This window comes from Sebastes fasciatus, chromosome 1 (genome assembly GCF_043250625.1).
Source record: "Sebastes fasciatus isolate fSebFas1 chromosome 1, fSebFas1.pri, whole genome shotgun sequence".
Lineage (NCBI taxonomy): Eukaryota > Metazoa > Chordata > Actinopteri > Perciformes > Sebastidae > Sebastes > Sebastes fasciatus.
The window spans coordinates 30,064,924-30,092,847 of NC_133795.1; the positions used below are offsets into that span (position 1 = coordinate 30,064,924).

Sequence of the window (27,924 nt, forward strand, 5' to 3'; positions counted from 1 at the left end):
GTTCACAGCTATAACGTTACTGATAACTTAGTACTCACCATCGTCACACACAAACGGTCTGGCGGACACTCTCTAACGTTACGCCAGACCAACAGACCCTATGTGTGTGACAACGGTGAGCACGAAGCCACCAGCAACGCTACAGCTGCGAACGCAGCACAAGCACACACGGTCTGTCGGACACTCGCTATCGTCACACCGGGCTGACAGAGTACACAGGCAGACTCACAGCTGACAACCTTGCAGCTAAACTTAATGATGCTGTGGAGACTTACTGGGAAAGTGGCTGCATGTGTCCACGACAATCGTCGCTGCTAACTCTCGGGTGAACTGGGGACTGGGGAGTTGTCTTTGTTTCATGTACGTATCATAATAACGGCTTGTATATCTGCAGTCCTCGGTCTTTCAGTTTCCCTTTTTGAATGACAAATACAGACTACCGCCACCTGGTGATTATTTTATCTCATGCAGGTGCAGAGCGTACATGGTAGTCGGCCGTTGGCTGTAGTCTTTGCAGTGTGTTCAAGTAAAACTTGTCGGTCAAGACAAAGGCGACGTGAATGAGTCGGCCTTCATCGCCGCTAGTTCTTCGATGTCGGATTGATGTGTCTGGGCCTTAAGTCAGGCTCACTGCGGACGACTTGCTGGCTCAGTCCGCAGAGCCCAGAAAGCCCCGGCCTCGCTGCTTGCTTTTTTATTCAGAGTGTATTAATATTGAATCTGTTGCGTGTCTAAATTGCACCACATTCGACACAGCACTCCGTGGGGTCCCCAGCAACACACCCGCCAAGTGTGAAGTAAATCGGATGAACGGCTGTCGAGATATGCGAAGGACGTACAGACAGACACAGATTCCTTGCTTTATAGTTTGATGAAATTGGATCGAGCTCTTTCATTGCAAATGTCTTAATAAAATAATCCCATTGTACTCTTCCAGAAGTGGTAGTAGAGAAGCTTTGCACAGTCTCACAACACTCAATCTTGTATTTCCCACCAGGGCTAGGCCTTGAAGAAATCCTGTCATGAATTTAACTTTTTCTTTTTAATTAATAGTGAATTGTCTCCTCTACTTCACGACCCTGAAACCAAGTCAGTCTATTGATTAAGGATCTTGGAGTGATAGCAGGTTTCAGGAGGTGAAGTGCTTGTATCTGAGCAGTGAATAATGGTATGTGTCACCAGTCCAACAGCTGTAACTCCTGCTACTTTCTGGCTGAAGGGTTTCGGTGGGCTTTATAAATCAGCTTGACCCGCCTTTGGTATTAGTAGGTGATTAAATGAATTAGCGGGACCTGGAGACATTAGCGTTGGCCTGTGGGGCTCAGGGACATGGTGGGTTGGGATAGGGGGTGGGGGGTGAGGGACACAGTTTTATGTCCTTCAGCTGAGGCCACAGTTTCACAAGCAGGCAGGCATGCGAACACAGTGTACACACACTTTCTCATGACATAGAGGGGTTTGTACAGCTCACATGAATACACACACGGAGATAAAATGCAGATACACACACACACACACTGTCACACACACACTGGCCCATTGTGTGTGACACTGCCGCCACTGTGTCTCCATGCGGAGCGTCCTGACACAGCACACGCCTCCTCGCTGCTAAATGTCATGCACTGTTACAGACATTATTGGTGATGCAAAGTGCAGCGTGTGTTTGTGTGTGTGTGTGTGTGTGTGTGTGTGTGTGTGTGTGTGTGTGTGTGTGGCAGCTGTGTATTGTTATTGTATGAACATTAAAGACGCTAATTTTGAAACATTTTCTTAACCGATAACCGACCCTCGTTAACCGATATTAACCGTTAACCGACAACATTTGTGCCTCGCATGCAGCGGTGCTCCAGCTGCAGGAGCACAACAGATATTTGTTGACGTGAGTCCCGTCCGGGAGTGTTAACTTAACAGCCACGGTGTTGTGTGTAGTGTCGCGGACACTAAGTTTAAGTTTCATAGTTTCATATGATGCCAGTATCTTCACTAGCATTAAAACTGAGTCTGGTACAACCTCCGAAAGATCGATTGCGTTAATACGTTAAAGAAATTAGTGGCGTGAAAACGAATTTGCATTAACGCGTTATTATTGCGTTAACTTTGACAGCCTTATTTAATCGATTTCAGCACTATGTCTTTTCATACTGAAATCTGTTTTTTTGTGCTGCAATTTAAGATTATTTTCATGATCGATGTTGAATCGTCAATCATATTTGAGAAAAAAGCGAAAAAACACAGCACCCAAAGTGACAGTCTTTAAATAGCTTCTTATATCTGACCAACAGTCCAAAAAGATTACCTGTCATATAAAACAAAGAGAAAGTAGGAAACCCATCAGAGACTTTGCGGCATTTTTGCTTGAAAAATTGCCCATGAATTGATTCAAAATTGTGGCCGGCCCAATTTAAATTTTTCTGTTGCTCCACTACTCATTTCAGCTCTACTCTGTTTTACTATAGACGTCCTCTTTTCCCAGATGTGTTTGCCTTCTGCTGCTGCCTGGTTGTGTGTCTTTGTCTTTGCATCTGCTCGTGCCAGGCAGAGACTGATAACAGCATTAGCTGGAATCCTCATAACAGCAGATGATGAACTGTGAGGGGAGACTGAAAGTACAGCAGGATTCACCAGCAGCACGAGAACACAAACACATTCACTCTTTTGTGGTCCAGTGCTCTGCTTACTTCTTCTTCTTTGTCTTCTTCTTCTTCTGTGTTGCTGATTGACGGGGTCAGCCTCGGTGAGCGGAGTCTTCTTATTTTGGCAACTTTCTCCTATAAATGTCCGTTCTAGCCGAGAGGGCAACTGTGAAACTGTGCACCTCTTTGTCCTCGTCTTTGTCCCAGTCATAAAACAGGTGAATTAATTGGTTGTCAAGATGATCTGTTCAGCACCTGAGGAACATTACCGCTGTCGTTATGAGAGGCATATCTGTAATGGGCTACGGGGGCATTTTTAAAGACATTAGACATTCATAAAGGGATGAAAGTGCTGGAATGGGAAGTCTTTAAAAAGATATGGTTTTCATTTAAAGTATTATTAAAATCTTTTGTCGGCTACTGAATAGAGAGGTGCCAACGTTCAGCGTTGGAACAAAACTTTTAACTGGAAATCTTTTGACTTCCATTCGTTTTTTGTCATCCAACAGTGTTTGTAGTCAGGTGGCATCCTTTGAAGCGGAAGTGTAATCTTAATTCTTCCTGTCATATTCTCCTCTCATAATGTAAATGAGATAAAAGGAAGTGAAGACGGATGTTTAAACGTCTCCTTTAAACTGTATTGATGAGGTGATGAGAGGAGGTAGAGGTGATTATAGGGGGAAGATGTGAAACCTTTTGGTGTTTGACCGCCGGGCCTCATTTCGAGCTTTATGTCCATTAGTTTTAATGTATTCTCTCTCTAATTAAAGAGTCCGCGTTTAGACACTGATTCTCCTGGCAAAAAACATTAAACACAAGAAAGTGACGGACTTCAGCTTGAAAATTCAAATGGATTCAAATGCAGTTTTGAATTTGAAGGAATTAGATAAGACTGCTTACCTTGCATTGCCTTCAAGCGCTGGGAATTAACTTTCTGTTGACTTGTTCAACTCTTCATGAACCAAACTCACAATGACTGTACTCTGTGTAGATGGATGGTGGAGGGTTTTTTATTAATATTAGAGAATGTGCAGCCTTTTAATTACAGATAAAACAGGCAGTGTGGGGATGTCTGAGGGGAAACTTCTGACATCATTACCACTGCTTCCTTAGTGATGATACTTTGCAGTTTTTTAAGCAATTACTAAGCAGCTCGCTCATTTGTCTCAAAGATTTAAATACCGGTTGATTTGAAAACATCTGTGGTTCCTGGTGGTAACGACAAGTGCAGTTTAATACCACAACCAGTGGGCAACCTCTGGGTCTGAGAAGTGAAGCCAATGCAGCAGTGCCTTAAACTTGCATTATTTCTAATAGCCAGCAGGGGGCGACTCCTCTGGTTGCAAAAAGAAGTCTGATTGTATAAAAGTCTATAAGAAAATGACCCTATTTCTCACTGGATTTATTACCTAGGTAAATATTGTAAACATGAGTTTTCAACACAGCAGTCCACAAAACAATGGGTGACGTCACGATGACTACGTCCACTTCTTATATGCAGTCTATGACAACAACAATAACTCCTTGAGCAGCCAAAAGTGACATTCGTGTTGTTTTAATAAAGAAGTCTGTCAAAAAATAATTGAACTGCGATCTGATTTCATGCTTCACACGAGTGCGAGTAGTTTTCCACAGCAAGGAGTTGGTTACATGAATGAAGCCTTAAGGAACATTAACGTAAAAATCCTTAATGTCTGATTGACAAACTACCATCACTTTAACGGATGATGCAGCAGTCATGTATTCCATGTCTGAAAAGGGCGATGGAGATATGTCTCCAAGCTTGTTAGTAAACATGTTACAGCTTTTAAAAGCTCAATGTCTGAGCAAACTGTTTATAAAGACTGTGTGATATTGTTTAAAGCTCCTGAAAAAGATAGTTAGTGGAGTTGAGTTGTTCTTTGTCAAATTGAATGTTAATTTCTCCATGCTGCTGTCAAACATATGCAACAAAGAAGGGCTGCAACTAGTGATTATTTTTTTTATTGTCGATTATTCTGTGGATTATTATCTTGATTAATTAGTTGTTTGGTCTATAAAATGTCAGAAAATGGTTTCACAAAGCCCAAGATGACGTCCTCAAATGTCTTGTTTTGTCCACAACTCAAAGATGTTCAGTTTACTGTCATAGAGGAGTAAAGAAACCAGAAAAAATACTCACATTTAAGGAGCTGGAATCAGAGAATTATGATTATTATTTTCTTAAAAAATTACTCAAACCGATTAATTGATTATCAAAATAGTTGATTAATTTAATAGTTGACAACTAATCGATTAATCTTTGCAGCTCTGCAACAAAGATGCAAGAAAAAGTAGAAGTGAAAATATTCTAAATTCGAAAATATTCTAGCAGGTCATTTAATATTAATAAGACATTAAGATGAATTCCTGCCTGTGGTGCATTATGTGCTGTACTTTGCTGCCATTATCTATAGTGTGTGTCTATTGCCAAATCACCTTCATAATGACGATGATGGAAGGTCCATAATGACCTCAATCCAGCTGGTTTGTGGAGATATTAGTGAACTAAAGCTGATGTCAGCACTGCTCAATGCTCGCACGCACACACACACACACACACACACACACACACGCACGCACACGCTTTTGTGATGCTATATTTTTAGGCCGTCATTGGAAGCGTTAATTTCCTGAATTTTGAACACCATTTAATTTAAGTGTAATCTTACATCTATTTTTATCAAGTGTGAGGACTCTTAAAACATCCATAATTTGAGTTTTGGTTTCTGTCCTTGAGAGGACGTTTTGGGTCTCATAAGTGTGGAAACTCGTGAACACACACAGCTGCGTTTTCGTTGTCAGTGATGAAAAGGAGATAATGGACCAGAATGCTCAGTGACAGAGCCTTTGTACTGAACCGTCAGGCTGCCATGACAGGCCAAATATTCAAACTACCCTGTTTCTTCTGTGCAGCGAACCCAGTGAGATGCAGTAAATGGCTCCCAGCTTGTAACAATACATTAAGATATTTACCTCGGACAACGTGGGCTGTGTTTATAGCATATTGTGCTTTTTAAAGTTATGTCTCTTTTTATTGCTTCCATAATATACCTTTTTATTAATGTTCTGCTCTGGCAGGTCAGCAGCAGATACAGTTTTTACAAGAAAGTCAATTATGGTTCGAGTCTTTTTAGGCAAAGAAAGAACATTTTCTGAAAGTCCAGACCACTTATATTTGTTTCAGGGCGTGAGCGGTGTGGTTTGCATTTTTGCGATCTTGTAATCACAACAAAGCGGGATGTTTGGTGATGTGTAGGCAGCTGGCAATTTATGAAAACAACAACCTGAATACAAACGGAGACAAAACTGGAAGAGTTGTTAGTAATGTCACTCTGGTGGTGGTTTACTGGGCATAAATATTGTTTAGCAGCAGCTGCTTCATGTGCATTGTCTGACTATATAAATATAATCGGTATAAAAGCTCGGCTGTGTCTTTTCCATAAAAAAGTGAAATAGGAAGTGTGAGTGCAGTGTAACATTCTTATCTTACAGCCGGAGAGCTGATTGAGGTCAATCTGTGATTTGCTGCCTTGGCCCCGGGGACCGGCTGTGATATCATCAGAGGGCTTACGGTCGCCCACAGCTTCCCGAGTTTTACATATCTTCAAACAGTTTGTTTTGGCCTGCTGCGAGGACATCGTGCCAAGTACATTGTCTGTTTTTCATGCATTGCCGAAGCTCTTAATGTGCAAGTCAATCTCCCCTTGGGGCAGCAAATGACTTATTCTCTTCTATCTTCAGCTGTTTAAAAAGTGCCAAAAGGCTGAGCCGGTATCATGTTCTTGTTCACCTGTTGTTAACGTTATAGAAACAAGACTACAGATCAGCATGAGGGGCTCTTCAGTTTCATAACTTGTCTCAACCGTGAGAGAGCCTTCAGACGAGATGTCAAATGGAAACTTCTTTGTAAATATCCCCCACAGAGTAATGCATGAGAAAAGGTTAAGCTGGCATTGACTCGTGATGAGCAGTGAAACCGCTGCGTTCTTCTTGTTCAGGCACCTCGCCGTCCTTTTCACTCATGTGGTTTCGGGGCGTTTGGGTGCTCGAGAGACGGTAGGAAAATGCTTATCAGTCTAAAAATCTGTGGTATTCTTGGAAGAATTCATGCTAGTTTGGCAACATCCTTTCCACCCAGTGATTTGTGTTTTCCACGAATGGGCAATAATCAAGTAGTTAATTAGAGTGTAGAAATAAGAAGAAAGGCAAAGAACGGACTCATACTGCTGTATACATGACAATATTATCATTATCAAGGGCGTAGGTTTGGTTTCAGAAGTTGGGAAACACAAGGTGCTTTTACCAAAATCATGTTAATCCAGCAACAATGAAATGATATGTAAATTCCTTGATAAATCGGGAACCGTAAGACCGAAACCACAAGACCGAGCAATGCGGATATACAAGCCGTTGTTGTGCTACGGACAAGAAACGAAGTGGCGTTTGCCGACCATTTTCACACCACTCTCACTCACCACTTATTCCCCTTATATTCATTCCAGATGGTCATGTCGTTGTGAAAATATCTTCGTATTGGAATGATCAGATGAGATGAAGAAGAAAAATGAGAAGAGCCTTCGGTGTGTGCCTTCTTGACTCTACTCGGCTTGCTTTCTTCATTACTGATTCTCTGACTCTCCCGACAGCGCGGTAGCCGACGGCCCCAAACTGTCTGACTGCCGACCATCGGCTTGGTGTGTTTAGGGCCTTTAACATCAGAAAATGGTGAAACTCTGCCCCACACAATATCTTAGAGGACAAGGTGAAATTATCAAATGTCTTGTTTTGACAGACCCACAGTCCAAAATCCCTAAAATGTTATATTTGCTATATTGTAAGACCAAGCAGCTGTTAATTATCACATTTGAGAACCTCAAATCATCACAAGTTTATCGTTGTTGCTTGAAAGAATGACAATTCATCCATTAACATCATAGTTAACATTTAATTTTCTTCTGATCGGTTAATCGACTAATCGTTACCGCTCTAGTTGCATACACATGAACTAGTTTTTAACATCCTTTTTAGAGACATGCTCCATCATAGCACAGCCTGTAAATAGTCTGAGAGACAAAAAAACGAGACAAAAAAGATCCATAAAGTCCACTGGTGCTGCTTGTAAAGTTTACTACTGTTAACACTCATTAACATACGATATAAAGGCGACCCAGATGAGCGTATCGGACGACACTGTTAGAGAGATTTCAGTGAGGAAATCAAACTGAAACTGTAAAAATTGGGGACAAAAGGACGATATTGAAAAGTCAGATTATTCCCAGTGAAAATGGCGCCTTTGTTCATTATTAATCTATGCTGTATGTTTAAACTTTTACATGAATCCAATGTTGTGAGGGCTGGGTAAGACGAGGCAAGTTTATTTGTGAAGCACCGTCCACAACAAAGCCATTCAAAGTGCTTTATATGCAGACATAAAAGGCATAATAAAATGATAATGGCTATCGGTCGCCGATTAATGCAGAAGTTATTAGCTTGTCTGGGTCTGTTTTTGTCACTAGTTGTTTTTTCTGTCTCTGGTTATACTTTCACTTGTGTGTGTGGAGGAGTAATATAATTACCTCTGCTCTGATTCCCCTGATTTGATCAACAGTAGCTCCTGGGTTTCATATTCCCTTCACTGATGCCTTTGACCATCAAAGACAGCTAAAGAAAACACTGGACGTTCCTTGTTTGTCACACATCCTGTCTGAAGTTAATTCACTTTGCCCGCTGCACTCACATCTCACCAAGAGAGAGACAGTGATGTATGCTGTACCTGGAAGTAGGTCTGCATGATATATATCTGTTCAGCATCAACATTGCGACGCACATGCGCCGTGGTCACATTGCAGGACCTGCCATGTCAGCAAATTAAATCAAACACATTATGCTACAACTTTTTCGCTACTTGATACAAAAGAAAATACGGTTCTCATTTTCCACGCCTATCCAGTGTTTTCCATTAATTACCTTCGGTCTAGGTAGGCCTGCCACAGTTTCATAATGAACCGTATATATATTAATACACTTGTCAACGGGTGGGGTCCATGGCTGCCTGGGGGATTGAACTTGGTGGGTCAGAGTTGGCCGCCCGGTGTGGGAGGATCCTCTCCGCGGTGCCTCCATGTGTGCCGTTACTAGCTATAGTAGGTTGGCTTGGAAAGGCCCGGGGTGATGGTTGCTCGCGGCTCCGACCGTGAGCTTTACAGCACCCCTCGCCCAGACCTCGTCACTTTCCAGGGCCGTGGACTGAAGCCTTTTTTATAATCCCAAACGGACGAGTACATTGACAGCTGTGGACACCACTGACGCGTAGTAGTTCTGTTTATACTGTCCGTCTGGAGAACGCGTTCCACACATGAGCAGTAGTTATAGGACAAGGCCGCACGGTCACAACCAATTTGTAGTACGCAGACGATCTCACAGAGCTGTACTGTACATCCTGTGATGATGACATCACGTCACACGGACCCTAGCAGACCCTCAAGGACCATCACAAACGTGGAAAGTATAACTTCAGCTTTAGTGCTCACTGCGCCCTTTCTCCCTGCAGGGAATGACGGGCTCCCGGCGCAACTGTCAACCAGGGCAGACTGCCTCAGTGTGAGGGGTCCGTGGCGATGTTGGAAACCCAACCAATGAAACACGGAGCCTGTCTTGTTAGCCATGCTTTGTGGGTGTGACTTTTTTTGCTGTGTCATCACCATTCACATCTATACAACCAATGTGTTTATGATTAGATTGTTTACAAGAGCACAACATTGTTTATATAGCCTCTTCATTTTGCTCTCAAAGTGCACCAGATTGACGCATTTACCTTTTAAAATGTAGCCTACAAAATTTAGGGTGAATATTTCCGTATTTTTTCAGATCTTAATATCACTCACTCACTCACTCAATCACTCAATCACTCAATCACTCAATCTATATCATAGAAAAAGAATTTCAGTTTTTTCCATTATCTTGCAGCCCTACTTGGAAGCATTCACAGAGCATCAGAGGAAACATTTACCTTGTAAAACTCAACATGTTGTAAAATAAAGCATTTTATGTAAAATATTTTATAGATGTCAGCAGTTTAGGGTCATAGTTGTTGTTAGACCCAGTTCGCCCGTTGGCCTTTTTCCTGGATCAGTTCCACTGTATGTGTATGTGGCTCGGTCGGTTAAAACTTTAATGAACCCAGTGGAAAGAAATTGGTGATATTTGTATTAATGTTGGACAATTATTCTCTCAGATGTTTCCTTATATACAAAAATAAGGGACAAGGTGGAGACGGCAATCACCACAATGTACAGAGGACACCTCCGAGTGTATTATCACCGTATGTACCATGGACACTCTCACTGCTTTTCTTTGTTTGTTATTTGGTGTCCTTTTTCGACAATCAAAAACTTATTTTTTTCCATGACCATGTTTGTTTTTTATTGTGTAACTCTGCAGCAATGGCCTCCACTGTTGATTCTGTAGAGCGTTTATTATTTCATCAGCTCCTTCACTGAACTCAGCTCCTATAAACCGGAGAAGGACGGCTGACTTTATCAGTTCAGCCGAGTGAACGTTAATTTCACATATAAAATAAGGCAATAAAAAGCAAATGTTTTTCATAGTATATTGTAAAGTATAATATGAGCAAAACAATTACGTTTGCAGTTTGTTTAAAATTCCTAAGATTAAAAAGGAAAGACATGAGCAGTATGTGGCGTTCGCTCATAGCCTTTATCTTTATTATGTCTGTTTTTTACCCAGCGTGATGCGTTTCCTGTTTTAGCGCTGACACACACTTCAGATGAGTCTGTTTCATGTCCTTACTTGAATAGATGTGCCTCCATCAGTAGGAACATTGTGTCAGCAGCAGATGACCCAACAAACAATAACTCAATATGTATGACCTCAGTTGAGAATACCACTCTATTCTGGGGATAACTAGTGGTGCTTTCAGAGTATGTTCAAAGAAATATTATCATTATCACCTCAGGTGTCACGGCCATACAGATTAATACATTTATTACTCCTTTAAAACGTGGTACGGTTTACTTTGAATGTCACACACCACTCTTAAAAATCACAGCTATTATGTTGATGGATAGTCAAATGATTTGTGGAGTGTAGTTGCAGCCTTTTCTGTGAATAAACAATGAACATACTAGTTGTTTAAATTTGTGTTTTTATAAATTTGATATTATCTTCTCTTTCACCGGTCCATGCGCCCACGACATGGATCTGGAAATACCGTCAATACCGTGATAAACACACACATTTTGGTGTTGTGATTTACTATGGTTATGTACAGGCTACCACAGTTCCGTTTCGTTGTGGAAACTTTTGTTTTTCATTAACAGGTTAGAGCAGCCATACGGACCGGCATAGCGGCGCGGCTGCAGCCGCTGAACTGCTGCGGCTCGTACGTGTGTGGTTTTCACAAAGACAGCATTTCACACAGACAGATGCTACTGCAAGCCATCAACAGATCATTTTCGTTGTGTATTTTTGCTGAGAACTACGGAAAAAATAGGGGACACACAGCTAATCTCTAGATGAGCCGCCCGCAGTCGAGCCGCGCTGCTCACAGTCCATGTGTCTTCTGTACAGTACTGGTCCAACATCTGCTACGCTCTATATTATCAAAATCTTTCTTCATGTGGGTTAAGATGTGATAGGTTATGTCAGCTTTTGTCTTCTTCAAAGATGTACATTCTTTTAAATGTAATGTAATTCCCAGTTTAATAAGTAAATATGTGAAAAAAACAAAACATTTTCCCAAATATTCTTTATTGCTGAGATCCAGGTTACTCGACAGTCAGCTACAGTTCACTCACAACTGAAAACGTACTTAAGATATATCCCCTTACATTGCCAATAGAAAGGAAAGAGGTAGAATCATGTTTTGAGTGGAGTAACCCTTTTAACTTTGTAATATCGTGATATAATACCGTCACAAACCAAAAGAAATACCGTGATATACATTTTAAGTCATATCGCCTACTACTAATTGAGACACTGTGATTTACATTCAAAATAAACTTACTGTGATAAAAAAAAACTTTATTTAGATTAGTGAATTATGTTAACAAATATATAGATTCCAAATAACTTCACCAATAAGGGGATCTGATTGGCTCTTGGGATGAACACAACAGCATCAAATACGCACCAAAAGCTGAAGACTTATAAACTACATCCATAAAAAATGAAGAGCAAAAATGCATATTGACCTCAAATGTCAAACAAGCCATGTTGATGATAAACCTTTTTAAAATACAGCAAAGGATACATATTCATATAATGACCCGAATGTGGAAAGGTCTTAACAAGTCCTGCTAAGTAGTGAAAGACACTGACACGGCACTGCACATCACAGACTACAGATAACAGATCTATCTTTTCTACCACCAACACTAAACCGACAGCTTCTCAGCCGGTCCACGTTTTTTTTTCACACCACAACAGTCTGTTATTTGTACAGACTATCACGCAAACCAACGAATTCAACCATACCTAGAGACTGAACCTGCTGCACTTCTGCATCTGCCGTCTGTCTTCCTCAAAAGACTTAGGAGAAAAAAAGATTGCTGACAGCTTTTAGTTTGAAAATCCACCAGAATAATTTGAGACCCTGCTGTTAATCCTCTTGTGATCGACCTTTGGATGCTGACCCAGTCTTTACGAATCATTTGCTGTAAACCAGTTTGCTGTGTTGAAGACATTTCCAGCTTTCACAGAAGCTCTCAGTCTCGCTTGTCATTTGGTAAATAGTGTCTGTTATAGAGGGAAGATTTATTTTAGTGCTGGAGAGTTTTATGCATCTGAAGGTGTCAGAGTGGCAAGGTTTAGCTCCGAGTTTCATTTAGTGTTCGGATGTCTTTTTATATCCGCTTGAAAATGTAACGGACAACTTCTGTTCACTTACAAACACACACACATACACACACCCACACACACACAAACCCACACACACACCCACACACACACACAAGGACATGCTGCGCTGGCAAACTGAGGACTGAAAGTGAAGCTGCTGTAGGAAGTGATTATACTGCTTGTTTCCTGTCCATGTTTTTAGCAGTTAGGTAGCTGTTGTAGAGCTGCAAAGGAAATGTAGTATACGGTCGGTGGCGTGCTGACTAGATGTCGCAGCACTGTGTATTGTGGAGCATTTCATCAGGCGATGCTGCCGGTTTCATTAGTAGAGGGCTGCAGACAGGAAGAAATGTTTATCAGCGTTTGTGAAATAGTAAGTAAGAACACATATTTTGTTTTTAAAGCTATGGAAACCATGTAAAGTGTAATTTGTTCTTGTATGTGTTTTGGCTGGACTCTCATTAGAGTTTTTCTTTTGCTGCGGGAATAACATGTCTGTACATTAAGAGCGCTGTTTAGAGGAAGTCTGAATGAGCTCAATCACTGTAGATTTCCTACCTACTGTATGCTTGTATTTAGTCTGTATTTACTCTATTTAATTCTATTAAGGTTTATTTTAAATGTGTATGGTAGGGCTGTCAATCGATTAAAATATTTAATCGCAATGAATTGCATGATTGTCCATAGTTAATAGTGATTAATCGCACATTTTTTATCTGTTCAAAATGTACCTTAAAGGGAGATTTGTCAAGTATTTGATACTCTTATCAACATGGGAGTGGGCAAATATGCTTACTTTATGCAAATGTATGTATATCATTATTATTGGAAATCAATTAACAACACAAAACAATGACAAATATTGTCCAGAAACCCTCACAGGTACTGCATTTAGTATAAACAATATGCTCAAATCATAACATGGCAAACTCAAGCCCAACAGGCAACAACAGCTGTCAGTGTGTCAGTGTGCTGACTTGACTATGACTTGACCCAAACTGCATGTGATTATCATAAAGTGGGCATGTCTGTAAAGGGGAGACTCGTGGGTACCCATAGAACCCATTTTCATTCACATATCTTGAGGTCAGAGGTCAAGGGACCCCTTTGAAAATGCCCATGCCAGTTTTTCCACGCCAAAATTTAGCGCAAGTTTGGAGCGTTATTTAGTCTCCTTTGCAGCAAGCTAGTATGACATAGGTACCAATGGATTCATTAGGTTTTTATAGTTTCATATGATGTCAGTATCTTCTCTCTAGCTTTAAAACTGAGTCCATTACAACCTAAAAATTGCAAGTTGTGTTACTGCGTTACAGATGTTATTGGTGTTAAAACGAATTTGCATTAACACGTTATTATCACGTTAACTTTGACAGTCCTAGTGTATGGTTTTGCTTTTGACCTGTTCTGTTGATAGAAGTTAATTTTTCCCCTCTAGACGATCATTTGTAAAGATATCCATACGTATAGTGAGCTGCTTTCTTGGTAAAAACGATAATAATCTGAAGCTGCTTTTTGTTGGTTCACTGACAGCATAACTTTCAATTCAATTCAAGTCAACAAGAGACTTTTGTTCATGTTAACAGGCATCACGGTTATGATGACATGAAAAATCCCCTCTTCAACTCACTGCCCTAGCACTTTTTTCTTTTCTGTTTATCAGTTTCTCATCATACCGGCGTCTACTCAGTAGCTTTCAGGAAGCGGTTAACCTTGAGGCAGGATGGTACAGACTGAGGTCTAAGAGGTCTGTAACGGAGTACAAAGCAAATGGAAAATTGAGACTGCAACCCAGTCATTTAGATACAAATGGAAAAATTGGCCTCCTGTCTCAGAGGTATATTTGTCCCCTTTTCTGACCCCTTTAAAGGCATCGTCTTGATGGAGTGTATATCATGCAAATGAATGAAAGAAAATGGAGCGATTACGAGATGAAATATTGTTCTCGTTTTTGTTTCACCTTGATGTGAAGCGGAGAGTGTTTGGTAGAACAGAAATCTGATTTTATTCACATCTGATAGAGAATGGAAAGATGTGACAACAAAACCGTTATGTTCAGCATTAAAGGAGTTTGTTAGTATATTGTTTCCTGGTGTTTTGAACTTGGGTCTCTTTAACTAGGCCACCAAAATGCATCTCAGTGCACTTTGCTGTGGTGCATCGGATCAATGCTCTCTTTTGAATGTCGGTGTTTCCCCAGTGCATCTTTCCAAAGATTTATTAGAAGTGTAAAGCTGCATCAAACTACTTTGCTGATGTGTTTAATAAAGTTTCAGGTTGTAAAAGTTTGTGGCTTTCTCTCTCTCCTCACTCAGGACGTTTACTGCTGCTGAAAGGATGATGATGATGGTGGTGATGATGATGATGGGAGGAGGCCATGGCCGAAGGTGCAGCCCTCGCTAGAATCATACTTTCTCCCCTCCCAAAGTCACCCCTCCGCCATCCATCCACCACTGCCGTCCCCCCCTCCGGCGCCATGGCCAACCACCTGGAGCTGATCCAGGAGCTGCAGCAGCTGGACAAAGTGCCCAGTCTGGAGAGGCTGCGGACGGCCCAGAAGCGGCGCACCCAGCAGCTGAAGAGATGGGCCGTGTACGAGAAGGAGATGCAAAACAAGAAGCGGAAGGCCGACAAGAAGGGACGCAACGCCAGCAACCTCCAGCAAGAGTCCAAGAGGCACGTGTCGTTCGCCGCCAGCGTGGCGCTCCTGGAGGCGTCGGCCAGGAACGATCCAGATGAAGGTAAGGGGCAGTAAAGCATATTTATTATGTGTGCAAATTAGAAAATAAAAGATTTAAGAGGAGATGTGCACGGTGTAGTGAAAACGATAAATTACACAAGTGCTCCTGACAACACAAAATCTAACCACGGTAGATTTATTGTCACTGTAACGAGGCAACGCACTGAAAATATGTGCCGGGGGTTTCGTTCATGAGATCAGAATCAGACCCGGCACAAAGCTCGGTGACGCCACATTTGAATAATGACTCTAATTTCAGCCTAACCTCGCTACTTCAGCTGGATATCAAAATGCCAAGGTCAGGGAAACGATTAGCCGGGCCTGCCCACTTAAACTGCCAGTGGATCTCACTCAGTTCGAGCTGAATTTGTTCTGCTCGCAGACTGTTTTATCATTGTGAAATAATGGAGTTGTCACACTGAGATGAAACTCTGCCAGTCTTTTAATTAAAATTTCTACGGATGGTGCCCCCCCTATTTGGAGATAATAATTGTTTTCCTCCAGTACAAACAGTCCCACTATGCTGTGGTAGTGCTAACAGTGTGTCAGTGATGCAGGAATGATAACAGGCTGCTTATCATCCAGATACGACATCTAATTTAACACTTTAACTTGAAATTAGATTGAGCTTCTTTTATCATTGTAAATACAGCCCATGGCTGTGCTACTGTACATTCTTTGCTTGTGCAAGCTGTCGTTACAGATATGGAAACAGCCACAAGGCTGATGTACAAAAGCAGACGCAGCTCTGCACTACGTGTATACACACATACACACATATGCACATGGATTGTGAACTTGCATGTATAAGCTCCCGCTGGAGTAAGAGTCGGTGGACGTTTTGTGATTTGTGTTGTCGTGACGACCTGCTGGATTTTTATCACGTGTAACCTAAATGAAGATCTGATAAAACCAGCAGGCGATAAGAGGATATCATCTAATTGGCTCTTTCCATACTAGAAAAAAAAGTACATCTGTTGTTTTGTCGTTGTTGCTGATTCTGCTCCTGCTGCCTCATTAGACACAGAGAGAGGTGGTGTTGTGTGAGCGAATTTGGAAATGGTTTCAATAGCATTAACAGGGATTTTTGTCGTACGCTGCTGGGCTGACTGTAGTTCCCAGAAAGTCTGCTGAGCCAATTAGACTTTGAACCAGGATGTTGTGGCTGTTGGCGTTCATGTAAGCCTTTAGTTTGAAAAACCACACGAGGTGGCCGGGGACATGCAACATCTACTCATTTAATGTCAGTTTCAGGAAATGTGTATTTAACAAGACTTCCTGTAATTATTCGAAATATATTCTATGTATTCAAGGTCAGATTTATAAGTGGTCAAGACGTTGAGCTATTCGTGAATCATGGTGCAAAGTAAAAATGAAAAAGGGCAGCTTTTATGCGCCGTTTTTCCAGTTTTGTGAGGACAGACAAAAGATATTTGAGTTTGTACACTCAAAGAAGGCCATCCCTTCTTTGACTGTACATATTTGGCGTTTTATAAAATGAAAATATTTTCATGACTAAACCTCATCGTTAAACCTGCAGTTGACTGAATGTTTGTGGCATCATTGGAGAAAAAAATTCCATAATAACCTTTCAGCATATGGTAATTCAAGTGTTCTGAGAGAGCCCGTGATGGGAGACTTTGGCCAATCACAAGTCATTTCAGAGAGAGAGAATGTTCCTATTGGCCGTTCATTCAGCGGAGGCAGCTGTCAATCACTCGCAAACTCCAATCAAACGGTCAAACTAGGCAACGCTGATCAATTATGAATCAATATTCTGTTACTGTAATGTCTATTTCTCTCCTCAGATGTTTTCAGAAACATCTTGTAGTGTACTGTTTAGCTGTAAAATGAGAAAGTTTGCTCCGGCTGGTGGGCGGTGTTTGGTAATTTCTCAACTGATCTCAACATGGCTGCCAGGTCACAAACTTTGCTCCAATTCTACCCACTGCAGCTTTAAAGCAAGTACCTCAACTTGAGTTTGTCCAGTCTGTAACCTTGACCAAACAATATTAGAGATTCTGGTTACGTTCCGAATCACATACTTTCTGTTTTTGTTTTTGTTTGCAGTACATACTGCAGCTGCCCTTACAAAGTATGTACTGTTGCATGCAGTATGCATACAATTGGGACATAGGCCTAGTACTTCTTCATAACATTGCGCTTTTAACCTTGACCCTCTTGTTCATATATCCACTGCACAGAGGATTGTGGGTCTGAATAGCCAGAGAAGCATGCTGGCTTGCATACAGCAAAATACGACCGGATGTAGTAGGACATCCTGGTATTATTTGGCATGCATACTATGTATTGGGACATAATACATATTTTTCTGGCATACTAAATAGCATGGTAGTATGGGTATTGGAACACACTGTATATTTTAGTGTGAGGTCAGGGTTTTGCATATTGATACAGTAGGATGAACAAATGTAGAAATAACACTAGACTGTTGCTGTAGATTTATTATACATTTTGCAGTGAACTTGCTTTGCAATTATAGCAGATACAGTATTTTACATTTTCAGCCACACAAGCACAATGGTTGTAGGGATTGCGATGTCAGTCGGTCGTCTTTTGTTGTATATTTCAACATTTATTGAATTGTGATAACTTTGGTGAGCCCAAGTTTTCCTCCAGCGTCATCATCAGTTACAATTTAAATTTATTTTTTGACCTCATACTGACAAAACTAATGACATCAATCTCAGCTGTACTTTGTGTTTTGTGCTAATAACCAAATCTTAGTATGCTAACATGCTGAACTAAGAGGGTGAACACGCTAAACCTTATACCTGCTACATGTTAGCATTATCATTGTGAGCGACTACAGCCGCACAAAGCTGCCTGCATGGCTGTAAACTCTGTTTTGTTCTTATGTTGCTTTTTTTTATATATATACTGTATATCATATCATACTGTATATTTCAATATGAACATAACATAATTTCAGTCCATTCGGGACTGCCACTAACTTATTTTCATTGTCGATTAATCTGTTTATTATTTTCTCGATTGATCGATTAGTTGTTAGGTCTATGAAATGTCAGGAAATGGTGACACATGTTGATCCGTGTTCCCCAAAGCCCAAGATGACGTCCTCAAATGTCTTGTTTTGTCCAAAACTCAAAGATATTCAGTTTACTGTCATAGAAGAGTAAAGAAACCAGAAGATATTCACATTTAAGAAACTGAAATCAGCGAATTTTGACTTTTTTTTTTAAAGAATTACTCAAACTGGTTGATTTATTATTAAAATAGTCAGTGATTAATTTAATAGTTGACAACTAATCGATTAATAGTTGCAGCTCTCGTCCATTATCACTCACTCAACTTTAAAGATGCCATCAGGTATCAGGTATAGTTTCAACCTCCGTATCTGTGAAGCCCAGCAATGTGAATAATAAACATACTTTTGCATGTTAGTGTTCAGCACAACTGTGTTCACATTCGATGTAATTTTCACGCATCTGAATAAATCTACCGGCCAGCGTCTCTCCGTGTGCAGCATTGGACACATTGAGAGCAGATTTCTCCTGCTTTGGTTTGAGCATCACTGATAACTGGCCTGCAGAAGCTTTGTCACTTCTCCTTACTGCTGACGGTGCCTGGGTGTAGAAATATTTCCCAACAGTGCTGTTTAATGAGGGTGACCATGAAAGAGGCAGAGAGATAAAAAGGAAGGGAGACAGGTTGTAGCGGTGCCCACACAGCTCCACTGGCAGCTGGCTAGCTCAGGAGTCTGATAATCTCCTCTCTCTCATTCCCTCTGGTCCCCAAATGCTCGATCAAGCATCGTGACTCCACACGCTATGCTGCTCAATGCACACAGGCTCCGGGCTTCCTTTACAAAAGCACTATGTGACAGTGTCATTTATTTTCTTGTTAGAGAAGAAGGTTATGTAAAAATAGAAAATGATGATGATGGAAATTAGTTTTCAGTATCTTAGAAAAACAGCACATCGACACCGACTTTCACATTAAGATACATTTTCATATATCACCCCCTAATCTGCAAGAACAGTGACTAGCAACGGCAACATGTGTAGTGGAAAGTTCCAGATGTGTCGAGGAATAAAAGGAGCCATCCATCACCTCTTTTTCATGAAAAAGAAAGGAAAGGAAGGGAGGGAGAAGTAAAAACAACGACAGAGAGAGAGAGAGGCTGAGATTGACTTTGACCTGAGGCTGACTCCAGCAGCCTCCAGGCCATAATAAGATGAGAGGTTGGATTGGCTGGACCGACTCCTGCTTAATCCCTGATTGGCTGGATCGACTGAGATGTTTCCTGTGATTCTTTCACTGATTTCTCTTCTGTGTGTTTGCAGCCAGAGCAGCACTGTGTTGACCGGAGGGTATGTGTGCGAGCACACATTGACAAATCTCTGTGTGTGTGTGTGTGTGTGTGTGTGTGTGTGTGTGTGTGTGTTTTCATTAGTATTCATGTTTTATGGATGGAGTATTTACTGTTTTTTGTGTACTTTGTAAGCTTTACTGCATCTTGAGCAGTAGATGGTGTTATTGAAACTAGGATCTGTGAACAATGTAGGTGTGCTGTGCATTGTATGCTTGTGTTTAGGTGTGTATCTGTGTGCATTAGGGGTGGGCGATTTCCAAAATCTTCTATCATGGCTTATGTCATTTTATATCACGATACAGTAATTGTTCTGTAAATTCAGTTAAGAAATGGTTTAAAATAATCATACCATACTTCATCACATTTGATTGTTTTCTTCTTTTATTTGGAACTTACATATAAAACAAAAACAGCTGCCTCACATGAGACAACACTTGAGATGAAAATAAAAGACTTGCGTTTTAAGCTTTAAGTTTCCTGAGAACATTAAGTTCAGTTTTACAGGTTTTAAGGTTAACAGGTGCAAATAAATACCGGCCAGACTTCAGTCAGTGATATAAAAATCACACAAATTTGTATTGTATAGTATACCAAAAGAAAAAAACAGACTTGACATCCTGCAGGATTTGCTCATTTTTCATTTAAAAAAGCTGACAGAACAGGTCGTGTCTAGAAGGTATCTCTCAAATTGCGAAAACTCTTGCGAGACTCGCTGGTAATCGTGCAACCAGAGTTCTTCCTCGTCTTTGGTTGGTTGGGAAGCTCTGTATTTACAACTTCACTCTCCTCCTCCATGTCTGCCCAAATCACGTTACCTTGTGAGGAAGCTGGATTCGCAATCGCGCGAATCACAAGATCATGCACGATCTCGCGTGTATCACGCAGAATTGCTACAGTGGTGGAAATGGTATTGCCAAATCTCTACCAGGTGGACACATTTCTACCGTTGCATGGTATATACCATCATATCGCTCCAACCCTGGTGTGCATGTGTGAGTGTGTGAGTTCTGTTTTCCCTCCTCGTCATTATAACTTCCTCACTGGAAGCTGTGGGAGCGGACTCACCGGGCCGTGAGGAGATGCAGATATCGTAAAGCAACATAGTACACAAAGTGTACTCCAGCAGAAGATGCTGTTGTGGTGGTCTGTGGTGGCTGTTGTGATGGAGAAAGGAAAAACTGAGAATATTTGAGATTGTATGAATGTAAATAAAGTTTTCAGTGTGTGTTTTTCCATAGAGAAATGTGTCTGTATGTGTGCTGCTCTATTCAGAGACCCACTGAGGAGGCTTTGACGTGAGGAGATAAGAAAGGAGGGAACAGTAGGTAGGGGAGGATGGGATGGAAAAGGATGCATCCTGACTCTGAGCCCATTTCTTTGCCCTCCGGCTGCCAGCGTACTGAACCCTTCTGCCCCCTCGCTGTGCTGAGGGTTGATGGCTGTGAATTATTGTGAAGCACCTCTGTGTATCTCTGTGCGGCTCTCTGGCTATTGAGACTGATCGGTTTTCTCCTCTCCAGAGACGAGCTATCCTGCAGAGGAGCAGCTATCAGGGTCAGAGAGGACGGTCATTACACACACACACACACACACACACACACATACACAGTGTGGATTGACCTGACATTTCCTCTTAACAGCGCTGTGTTATCTGATGAAGTTGTCAAACACCCCAGATATCACTAAAGGAGTCAAGACTCTGTAAAAAGTATGAACCACTAACGTGTGTTTAAGAAGTTGAATTCTACAAATGTTACATGCACGACACATGAAAGAAGATATATTACAAAATGAATATTTAAGTTCACATTCATGTCAGTTAGCAAATTGTCATTATTTTTTTATCAATATCGAGATCACGATTATTTATCACGGTTATTCATTCATTGATTTTTAGCAATTTTGATTTCACATTTAAATACACTGAGTTCTGCTTTCACTTCCATGTTGTGCTACATTTCTGTTAATGTTCATATGTAGGGCCACACAATGTTGGAAAAAAATTTGTAGGCTACATTTTAAAGTTAAATGCTTCAATCTGGTGCGCTTGAGAGCAAAACTAAGAGACTAGATAAACACGTTTGTGCTCTTGTAAACCATTTTAATCAACACATTGGTTGTACAGATATGAATGGTGATGACACAGCAAAAAAGTCACACTCACAAAGCGTGGTAAACGAGACAGGCTCCGTGTTTCAAGGCGAGTTGGGTGGGTTGCAGACATTGTCACAGACCCCGGATGGCTGACCCCAGGCTGCGAGGTCCCGTCAAGTTGGATCCCTGAGGGCAGACAAGCCCAGAGTTCATAGGGACAAAATGAGTAAACAGTGAATTAGGCTACTCTTCTACTCTGGACTGCAGCCGCAACATCCTGGAAAGTTTTTCACAGGCTGCCTTTGTAGGGAGCGCTCGCAACGGCTTGACAGCTCTCCAAATGTGAAGCCAAAACACTTTGATTGCCAGCTGGTTGCTAGCTGTTAGTTTAGGAGGCGCTTGATTTGATATGCAGCTGAGTTTTCTATGAGCGGAGCACGCATTTTAAACGTCAGTATCTCAGGCATGTTCATTTAATTGTGGGAAGCCAAAATAGGGATCGCGATTAAGATTCGATTAATTGCGAAGACCTACTATACGTGAGTGAAAGTAGCATGGATGAAAAGGTCGTTCAGAAATCCTGACTGTGGTTCAAAGTGTCCTTGAGCAAGACACTGAACCCTGAGGTGCTCCGGATTGATCATCTGACGAGCAGTTCTGATTGAGTATACTGGTGCCATAAACTGCTTTACACTGCTTCTAATTTAATGTTTCTATTTCATACACTTTAAATCGGCGGCACGGTGATTCAGTAGTTTGTCGCCTCACAGCAAGAAGGTCCGATCCCTGGTCCGGGCAGGGCCTTTCTGTGTGGAGTTTGCATGTTCTCCCCGTATTCGCGTGGGTTTCATCCCACCACCCAAACATACCCCTCCCGAGCGTGAGATCCAATCACAAGTGGTCACTCGAGACGTATGTGGAGACGCGTTTTAATGCCAGAGGCCTGTACTACGAAGCGAGTTCAACATACCCAGGGTATCCTCTCGTTATCTGGCTTAACTAACCCTTACAAACGAGATCACGCTAAGCGGTCCTACGATGCTGGTCATCAACTCGGTAAATCAATCCAGTGTTTCTCAATCTGGCTACGAGCCCTGTTCACATAAAAGGGGCGGTGTTTGCAGTATATGACCAATCACAGACATGGGCAAGTCTGCTGTCAGCAGAGCGACAGATTACATACCAAGATCAAACTATATTAGACAAATACGAAGAATTTAAACACACAATCCAAACTAATAGTAACACAGTTGAAGCTGCCAAATGCAGGAAGGACAGCTGGCAAAATAAAAAAATGCTGATGTGTGAATGCTCAAATTAACAGACTCAGATTTAATGGAATACTCAAAAGTCAGATATAGTCGTCTAGACGAGGCAGTGATATTATAAAAAACTTTCAGAATATAATGGATGAATAGATTTCACTTCTTTTGCCCTTAGGTAATGAGACAGCGTGTCTGACTTTCAGCCTTCTTTCAGCTGCGTCCCTGACTCCAGCGGTGTGAGACGGACTTGAGAGCAAGTCAAAAAATAAATATAAAAACATAATTCAAAGCGGTAAGCACCTACGGCATACAGCCAGCTGTCCGTCCTGTATTTGTCAGTTTAAACTGTGTTGTTTTTAGACTTTAACTTCTTCGTATTTGTGTAATATTACCATACGATCCACGCACCCAAGCTCTGATTGGTCAGTAGGCGGTGCTTTTATAACCTTTTATAACCTGCTCTGGTGCAGGTTAGGTGTTCAGCATAAGTTACCATGGTGATCTGATCTACCCCGGTAAGAAGTGAACCACCGTCGTCGTAGGATGGAAAACTCTGAAGGGCTCACCCTGAAGTTACCTCGCTAACCCCAAATCCTGCTTCGTAGTAATGGCCCGAGGTGTTAACAGACGTACTTAAAGCTATCCGCTTGTGATCGGATCACCCAGGATGCATGTTGATACCAGGTCTGAACAGGGCCTCTGTTGTGACAATGTGATAATGTATCTTACCCCTCCCTGAACCCGGTCTGCGTGTGTTTCCCACCCATGGACTCTATTTATTCACCAACTCACGTGGCAACACCCAGCTCAGTAATTACCACTTATTCCCTTCTTAAAATCATAACTTGTAACTTGATGTTTGAGAAGCCACGCTTTAAATCCATATTCCATTTTTAGCCTTGTGGCTTTCTTTTGGTTCACCGCTTTTTTCCCCCTGCCATATCATCACCATATAAATGCAGAGGAGGAATAACTCTAGATTTCAGGATAGAAAAATAACTCCAGCAGAGAGTATCGCCTCTTGGAAGGAGAATTCGCAAGTGGTTTTATCTCCTTTTCTTTTCTCTCTCTCTTTCTAGTTATTTGTGTGCAAATTAGGTCTCGGAGGAGCTTTTGTCTTCTTCTGCTGTCTTATTAGAGTGGTAAGGCCTTCTCCTCAGAGGCCACAGATAGGCTTAGCTGCTCTCAGGCATATGGCAGCAACAGAGTGGCATTAAAAAGACACACAAGAGCAGAGTGAGAAGAAGACGAGTGCAACACGAGCAAAAATACATCACATCGGATGCAACTGGTTGTCAAAAGACACTGACCTTAGGTATTGATGAACGCTCTCTCTCCCTTTCATTCACACTCAGTTCATTCTGACTTCAGCGTTTTATTTATAAGAGGAAACACATAACGATACAGTATGTTGGTTAACCTTAACCTGCCAGTGGGGAGATTTAATCAACTCTTCTCATGGAGTTTGATAAGAAATGAGACTGAAAAGCACAGACAGTCATTAGGACCGTTGTGTCACTGACCTCTGTGTAAAAGTAAAGAAGTCTTTTCTGATTGATTGAAGGTGGTTGGACTTCAGGAACACACTATACAGCGTACAGTGATGGAAGTACTAAAGTGTTTTACTTAAAGGTCACCTATTATGCAAAATGCACTTTTCCATGTCTTTTAAACATCAAGAGAGTGACGCTGTGTTGTTGAGGACGTTTGATTGACAGAAACGCTGAACAATCAGAGCAGAGTGGGAGGAGACAGGCTGTGAATTAGGATCTGTCAAACAGAGCCTCTAAGCAGGCATATTCAGGCTGACAGTATGAGAAGAATAAAGGGTTTCTTGAACATTGCAGCATGTAAACATGTTCTAGTGCAACATTAAAATACATCTATGAACCTGGAAATGAGCATAATATGAGACCTTTAAGTAAAAGTATCAGTACCACAGTGTAGAAATACTCTTTTACAACTACAAGTTATGCATTCAAATGTAAAAGTACAAAAGTATTATTAGCATCAAAATATACTTGAAGTACCAAAAGTAAAAGTACTCATCATGCAGAATGAGTCATTTCAGAATAATGTAGATTATATTATTGGATTATAATTATTGATGCATTAATATGTTCATCACTTTAAACCTGAGGTCGATAACTTTTAGCAAATATAATAAAAGAAAAGTTATTTTTATGAAAATGTCACTATATCATGACAGTAGTGCATAAGAAGGGTAATCTGAAAAAAACCATGTGCCTCTGTGTCCTCCGGTGCTCTTAAAGGCATTTGCAAGATTTCACAGACCGGAGGAAAACAACCAATCAGAGCCGAGGATTCTCTACAGCAGCTGTCAATCACTGCTCGAGAAGCTCGTGAATCAGATCAAACGGTCAAACTAGGCAGCGCTGATCAAATATGAATCAATATTCTGTTACTGTAATGTCTATTTCTCTCCTCATATGTTTTCAGAAACATCTTGTAGTGTACTGTTTAGCCGTAAAATTTGAAAGTTTGCTACGGCTGGTGGGCGGTGCTTGGTTTTGGCTCGACTGTTTTCCACATGGCTGACGGGTCACAATGTCAGATATAGATGATATAGTGACAGTTTTATAGAAAATATTCTTTATCATATTTACTCAAAGTTCGCATCTGCAGCTTAATGATGCAGCTGGTAAAAGTGGAGCTAATTTTAACTGCTTTATATACTCTATAGTTTGTGAATTCCCCCGGGCATCAATAAAGTTTTATCTTAATCTATAATATTAAATCATAATTTATTTATTGATTATATTTTGTTTTATCCATCTCAATCTGCAAGGTAACTAGTAACTTAAGTCAAATAAATGCAGTGGAGTAAAAAGTACAATATTTAAACTTAAAAAAAGTGTTAGTATGCTAACACACTAGCCTAAGACACGCCTGCAACATGTTAACATTGTCATTGTGAGCATGTTAGCATGTTTATATCAGCGTTTAGCTCAAAGCAACACTGTGCTCATGTACAGCCTCATAGAGCTTTAGACTCTAGTGTTATGAACAGCCGGCCTCATTAGAGCTGGGTGTGGAAACAAAATAAACTTTGCTGCAACATTTAATAGACAGAAAATGATTTATAGTAGTCAATTAAATGTCTGTGCTGTGGCTCCACTACATCTCAAAACCCCCGATGTCTCATTTCTTTAAAAAAAAAAAAAAAGATCCTCTTGTTTGATTGGGAGGGATGCACTTACAATTTTTGGTTGACAGCACTTATAAGTCTCTTTGGACAAAAAACATCTGCCAAATGAATGCAATATAATGCAACGAGATTACCCCCCGTTGACAAATCAGCACCTTAAACAGCTTCTCTGCTGTCATTAACAAGAGTAATGATCTGAACACATGAAACTAATCACAGGTCACAATATTAAAATCAAACCGTGCATGCAGTGATGATCGCTCTGCATCGAGATCAGTGTTACTGCTCTCTGGTTTAGATTGCAACGGTAATGTCGGACCAACACAAAAGAGAATTGGTAAACATCCTTTTAAGTCTGCACTTGCAGACTTAAAAGGATGGACTTTTGAACCAGATTTACCAGCTAATAAAAGCCGCCCAAAGCTTGTTATGCACCACCACTTCTTTCAAATGCCTTCAAACACTGTAAAACATTTGATCTGTAAAGACCAGTTACATGAGATGTGATTCAGGGGCTCATTTTGTGGCATGCAGAATCTAATGTGAACTATGTCTCCTTGTCCTTTTCTTCTATTTAATGATTATTGATTATGAGGCCTTGAATATATTCTGAGAATTATTGTTTGATTAGTTTTGTGACTGAGGATTGACCTATTTTAGGTGTTTTTGCTCAGAACTAACTAGTGACCCGTAGCAGGAGGTTGTTTACTCACATGCTCAGCTAAGCCGATGTGACCTCTGACCTTTGACAACTGTAGCGTAAGCTGGCTAGTCTCTGTCGTGCATCATGTGTCCTAACACAAATCACAACAAGGGTGAGCAGTGTATCAGGACACAAGTGTGTGTGTGTGTGTGTGTGTGTGTGTGTCGATCTCTAGAAATGATGGTTATGGCTCTGTCTCTTGCGGTGGCTCCGGGAGCCAAATGAATTGCAGGTCAAGACGACACACGTGCAGCATTTAGAAAAAAAACACTGTATGGTGAGAAAACACAACCACAGAAATGCACAGACATCACAGACAACTACAGAAACGCCGCAGGTCGCACACAACACAACGGAAATGAGCTACAAAACAACAGAATTATCAGGGGACACTAGATAAGACGGGCATGTTCAACACTTTTTAGTGTCCCCTTGAAACTTCTGTTAACTAACTAAACTAACTATTTCCAAATTTCCATTGTGTTCCGCGCGGGTTTCTGTTTTTTTCTTCATTTGTCTATTTGTATGTTTTCTTAAGTTGCAGTATGTTGATCTCTTTCAGATATCACTATTTGAGATGATGCACTTTTTTGATGTTAAACTATGTTGTGTATTTCTGTCGTCCAGGATTATTATCGTCAACTAAAACTGAAACTAGAATGGAAATAAGCAGTGAAAAGTATTGTTAGTAAACTGAAACTAAATAAAAAGAATTAAATCCTCTAAGAAAAACTAAAACTAAACTGAAACAATATTGCCTGGAAAAAAAAAACAACTTATAAAAATAAATTAAAATGAACATAAATTCACTTCAGTTTTATCTTTGGTAGCTATAATATATCACTACTGGGAAAAGGAGAAAGCATAAATTTCCGTCAACTCTCATGACCACTGAAATTGAACAGACTTCCAAGCCGCAATTGCCTCACATCGGACATTAAAGTAGCGCAAAGATTAAACATTATGGCCATTCCTACACAGTTCTCCAACCATGCATTTTGTAAACAGTATGTAGCTACTTATGAGACATCATACCTGACAAAAACAAACTAAACAAAATATATAAAAACTAAACCTTTCTGAA

The 27,924-nt window shown here is 40.8% G+C and overlaps 1 protein-coding gene across 4 annotated transcripts in view; it reads left to right on the forward strand.

The window, feature by feature from the left end:
- Positions 1-27,924, forward strand: part of ppp1r16b (protein phosphatase 1, regulatory subunit 16B) — a 108,387-nt gene that overhangs the window by 19,008 nt on the left and 61,455 nt on the right. For 2 of the 4 annotated variants that reach the window (XM_074642400.1, XM_074642403.1), the window contains exons 1-2: positions 12,620-12,885; positions 14,828-15,253. In XM_074642400.1, the coding sequence (XP_074498501.1) occupies positions 14,890-15,253 (364 nt within the window). In that variant the 5' untranslated portion in view covers positions 12,620-12,885; positions 14,828-14,889. Of the gene's footprint in view, positions 1-12,619; positions 12,886-14,827; positions 15,254-27,924 lie in introns of those variants that run through there. The other 2 variants (XM_074642385.1, XM_074642393.1) reach the window with 1 other exon arrangement.